Source organism: Terrapene carolina, unplaced genomic scaffold, assembly GCF_002925995.2.
Source record: "Terrapene carolina triunguis isolate 2854851 unplaced genomic scaffold, T_m_triunguis-2.0 Scaffold402, whole genome shotgun sequence".
NCBI classification, from domain to species: domain Eukaryota; kingdom Metazoa; phylum Chordata; order Testudines; family Emydidae; genus Terrapene; species Terrapene triunguis.
Window position 1 is genome coordinate 3,207,022 of NW_020664753.1, and position 5,631 is coordinate 3,212,652.

The following is a 5,631-nucleotide window of genomic DNA, read 5'->3' on the forward strand; positions in this document are numbered from 1 at the left end:
TGATCGTTTAGTTTGACCTCCTATATAACACGGGCTACAGAACTTGTTCAAGAGCAGATCTTTTAAAAAAACATCCAATCTTGATTTTAAAAAATTGTCAGTGATGGAGAATCCATCACGTCACTAGGTAAATTGTTCCGATGGGTAATTACTCTGACTGTTAAAAACTTCCACCTTATTTCTAGTATGAAATTGTCTAGCTTCAGCTTCCAGCCACTGGATGATGTTACACCTCTCTCTGCTAGGCTGAAGAGCCCATTATTAAATATTTGTTCCCCATATAGATAGTTATAGATTACAATCAAGTGACCCCTTAACCTTCTCTTTGTTAAACTAAATAGATTGACCTCCTTGAGCGTATCACCATAAGGCATGTTTTCTAATCCTTTAATCATTTGAATTGTGGGCACCAGAACTGGACACAGTATTCCAGCAGTGGTCTCACCAGTGCCAAATACAGAGGTAAAATAACCTTGCTACTCCTACTCAAGATTGCCCTGTCTCTGCATCCCAGGATGGTGTTAGCTTATTTGGCTACAGCGTTACACTAGGAGCTCATGTTTAGCTGATTATCCACCACAACCCACAAATCTTTTGAAGAGTCATTACTCTACTAGGATAGAGGCCACATCCTGTAAGTATGACCTACCCTCTTTGTTCCCAGATGTGTACGTTTACATTTAGCTGTATTAAAATACATATTGTTTACTTGCACCCATTTTACCAAGCTAGCTATATTGCTCCAAATCAATGACCCATCCTCTTCATTATGTCCATGCCTCCAATTTTTGTGTCATCTGCAAACTTTATCAATGATAATTTTGTGTTTTCCTTCAAGTCATTGATAAAAATATTAAATAGCATAGGGCCAAGAACCAGTCCCTGAGGGATCCCACTGAAAACAGACCCACTCACTGACAATTTCCTATTGACAATTAAATGTTGAGCCCTATCAGTTAGCCAGTTTTTAATCCATTTAATTTGTGCCATATTAATTTTGTATTGTTCTGGTTTTTTAATCAAAATGTCATGTGACACCAAGTCATGGCTTACAGAAGCCTAAGTATATTGGGTTGTCACTACTATCCTTATTAACCACCCTTCTAATTTAATCAAAGAAGGATAATAAGTTAGTGTGACAGAATCTATTTTCCATAACCCCATGTTGATTTGCATTAATAACATTACCCTCCTTTAGTTCTTTATTTATCTAGTCCCATAACATCCGTTCCATTGTCTTGCCTGGGATCGATGTGAGGCTGATAAGTCAGTGATTACCCAGGTCATCCCATTGACCCTTTTTTACAATGGGCACAGCATTAGTTTTCTTCCAGTCTTCTAGAACTTCCTCACTGTTGGAAAACCTATTGAAAATCAACATTAATGGTACAGCAAGCTCCTCGGCCAACTCTTTAAAAACTCTTGAATGCAAGTTATCTGAACCTGCTGATTTCAAAATGTCTTACTTTAGTAGCTTCTGCTTAATATCCTCCAAAGATACTAGTGGACAGAGATATAAGGCCAAAAGGGACCATTGTGATCATTTAATCTGACCTCCTGCGTAACATAGGCCATAGAACTTCTCCAAAATAATTCCTTTGATGTAGCTTCTCTCTCACTTGCAGGGGTATTTTGCAAGGTCTGATATACTGAATAGTAATTAAATTTAGCTCCTGTATCTCAGAGCACTTTACGAAGAGGAGATAGTATCCCTATCCCCAATTTACAGATGCAATAACAAGGGGTCTGAGACCGAAAGTGACTTGCCTAAAGTCACTCAGTGTATCCTAGCTCTGCCAGTGAGTAGTACAAAGGGTGAACTGCTGTTCAGTGGGTATAACTGTGCTCATGAAATTTTAATATTTCTGCTTCTGGTTGAAAGTATGACGTTCAGAGGATGCAAGGAAATGAAGAAAAACAAAGATGGATCCCACAGTCCAGCTCAATGAATTTTGGGGGCTTCTCTCTTTTGGAAGTATCCACTTTAACTCTTTTTTTTCTGCATTTGCTAATTCAGGGCACCACAATATTCCCTGCACTGAAGTCAGTTCTATATGACAGCAGGGAATTCCCAAACCCAGAGCAATTTAACCCAGGACATTTCTTGGACAAAAATGATGCCTTTAAGAAGAGTGACTACTTCATGCCTTTTTCTGCAGGTAAAAGAAGTTGTTTTTATTTTAGGTCCCAGAATGTCTCCTAGCTTTGCCTTGAACTTTCTAGCGGTTTTCAGACTGTTTAGAGCAGAGTGTTTTCAGATAGTCCATGAAGCAGAGTCTCTCATGCTAGCAAAGCATCTATCAGTCTTTAAAGAGTGTTACTTCCTGCTCATTGTCTGAAGTGAATTTTTTTACTAGATACACAATCCCCTCTCTTCGCTGGAGAGAGATCCTAGAAATGCAGGGCTGGAAGGACCTCGACCCGTTATCAAGTCCAGCCCCCTGCGCTGATGCAGGATCACGTAAATCTACACCATCCCTAACAGGTGTTTGTCCAGCCTCTTCTTAAAATCTTCCAACAATGGGGATTTCACAACTTCCCTTGGAAGCCTGTTCCAGACTTTAACTACCATTAGAGTTAGAAAGTTTTTGCTAATATGCAACCTAAATCTCCTTTGCTGCATATTAAGCATATTACTTGTCCTACCTTCAGTGGACAAGGAGAACAATTGATCCCTGTCCTCTTTCTAACAGCCCTTCACATATTTGAAGACTGTTATCAGGTCCCCCTTCAATCATCTTTCTCAAAACTAAACAGGCCCAGTTTTGTTAACCATTTCTCAGCGGTCAGGTTTTCTAAACCTTTGATCATTTTTGTTGCTCTCCTCAGGACACTCTCTAATTTATCCACATCTTTCCTAAATTGTGGATCGCAGAATGGGATAGGGTACTCCAGCTGAGACCTCACCACTGCTGAGCAGAGTGGGATAATCACCACCTGTGTCTTATATAGGATATATGACACTCCTATTAATACACCCCAGAATGTTATTAGCGTTTTTTGCAACTGCATCACATGGTTGAATTTGTGATCCACTATAACCTCCCTGGATCCTTTTCAGCAGTTCTACTGCTTAGCCAGCTATTCTCTATTTTATGGTTGTGCATTATGATTGTGCAAATATAAGCATACTCTCCACTCCATTATCCAAGTCATTAATCAAAATATTGACTACTACTGAACACAGGAAAGGCCCTTCCGGGACCCCATTTTATACACCCTCCCAGTCTGAAAGCAAACCATTGATAGCTACTCTCTGAGTACATTTTTTTCAACCAGTTCTGAACCCACCTTACAGTAATTTATCTAGACCACATTTCCCTAGCTTGCTTATGAGAATGTCATGTGGGTCTGTGCCAAAAGCCAAGATATATCACATCTACTGCTCCCCCTCTGTTTTCTAGGCCAGTAACTCTGTTAAAGAAGGAAATCAGGATGGTTTGGCATGATTTGCTATTGACAAATCCGTGCTGGCTATTCCTCATAACCCTATTATCTTCTAGGTACTTACCAATTGATTGTATAATAATTTGTTCCAGTATCTTTCTAGGCTGACTGGTCGACAATTCCGCAGGTCCTCTTTGTTCCCCTTGTTAAAGCTAGGTACTATGTTTTTCCATTTCCAGTCTTCTGGGACCTCACCCATCCTCCATGAGCTCTCGAAGTTAATTGCTAACAGTTCTGAGATTGCTTCACCTAGTTCCTTAAGTTCATTGGCCTCTGCTGACTTGAATATGTCTAACTTATCTAAATATTCTTTAACCTGTTCTCCCCCTAATTTGGAGTGTGTTTCTTTCCCTTTGTTGTTAATATTAATTGTGTTGGGTATTTGGTCACCTTTCACCTTCCCAGTGAAGACTGAAGCAGAAGGGGCATTAAATACCTCAGCCTTTTTGATGTCATCCAGGGACTACTTAACTTCTCTACTTGACTCCAAGCAACTGAGTCTCTCTGCCACTCTGTTAACAGTGCCTTTCAGCCTTCTTCCTCTGCTATTCAGGACACCCACACCTCTCTACTTTGTTATTTCTCTCCTTCTACTCTGTCACCACAATGTCACTCCCCCAGAAAACTGTTTAGCTCGTTTGGGAAATTGATAATCTATTCCTCAAACCCCATATCTTCCCACCCTTCACCCCCAACTGCCTTTAAAATGGCAATATAAGGAACTCAATTTTTCAAATGATCTGTGAGTCGCTTCTTAAACCCCCGTAAACTTTCTTACTTTCCTGAACTCTGAGAGACAGCCATTATCCTCCATGCACTTGCCCTGAATCACTCTGTGCGTCTAACTTTAATCCTCACATTTTGCTTCCATAATAACCGTATTTAAAATGTGCTGCAAGAAAGATCTCCAGCATCAACTCAAAATTCCTTTTTCATTGCAGGGAAGCGGATTTGCGTGGGAGAGGGTCTGGCTCGGATGGAGCTATTTTTGCTATTCACAATGATTTTGCAGAACTTTAACTTGAAGCCTCTTATTGACCCCAAAGACATTGATATAACTCCAGTAACGACTTTTGTGTCAAATGCACCAAAATCATACCAGTTCTGTGTTCTTCCTCGATAAAGGTTACTTCAGTATCCCCAGACCTGTGCATGAATTTGATTGTCTTTGATTCTGGACTCATTTACTCAGTGCCAGAAATGAACTCATTGTCTTGAAATAGATAAGTTACTAGTTTTTTATGTAACTGGCATTTAACAAAATTATGTCTAGTATGTAAAATTAACCATACAATTGACTCAAAAAGCCATGTACAATAATCGTGTAGTATTCTCAGACAGGCTCAGGTGTGAAGAGAAGCTGGGTATGTTTTCAGTTCATTTGTGGTATAGCTGACAATTATGGAAACTTCTTTAGGCAGCTGTAAGTCTTCTTTATTGACAACGAGTTAGTGTCCAGCCCTTGTTCTCTGACCAGCCACTGAGAATAAATTGTGATGATGTAATACTTTTGGCTTGATATCCTACTTTGATAGGCAGAGTTTCTGTGGCTTCAGACTGAACTAGAGTTTTCCCTCCCCTGCTTGTTCATGCAATTTAAACTAAGAACAGTGTTAATAAAGTTGCTCCTCATTAATTTTCCAACTCGCCTCAACACTTCTATATATTTACATATTTATGTAGTTTTATGATACATGTTCCAGGGCTGGGACCAAGTTGGGAGGTGCAGATTTCTTCACCAAGTAGTTACTGAACCAACAGGATGAAATGCCATTTTAGATTTGGTATTGGTGAGTAGTGAGGACCTCATAGAAGAACTGGTTATAGGGGACAACCTTGGTTCGAGTGATCATGAGCTAATTCAGTTTAAACTAAATGGGCAGAAAAACAAAAATAGATCTGCAACTAGGGCCCTTGATTTTAAAAGTGCTTACTTAAAAAAATTAGGGAATTAGTTAGGGAAGTGGATTGGACTGAAGAACTCAAGGATCTGAATTTGGAGAAGTCTTGGAGTTACTTTAAGTCAAAGTTGCAGAAACTATCTGAAGCCTGCATCCTAAGCAAGGGGAAAACATTCATAGGGAAGGGCTCCAGACCAAGCTGGATGAGCAAGCGTCTCAAACAGGTGATTAAGAGAAAGCAGAAAGCCTGCAAGGAATGGAAGATAAGATGGATCAGCAAGGA

General features: G+C 39.8%; 1 protein-coding gene across 2 annotated transcripts in view; it reads left to right on the plus strand.

The window, feature by feature from the left end:
• Positions 1-5,088, plus strand: part of LOC112118854 (cytochrome P450 2H1-like) — a 71,796-nt gene extending 66,708 nt beyond the window's left edge. For both annotated transcript variants that reach the window (XM_026658162.2, XM_024217324.3), the window contains exons 8-9: positions 2,018-2,159; positions 4,389-5,088. In XM_026658162.2, the coding sequence (XP_026513947.1) occupies positions 2,018-2,159; positions 4,389-4,570 (324 nt within the window). In that variant the 3' untranslated portion in view covers positions 4,571-5,088. The remainder of the gene's footprint in view (positions 1-2,017; positions 2,160-4,388) is intronic.
• Positions 5,089-5,631: the final 543 nt, after the last annotated feature.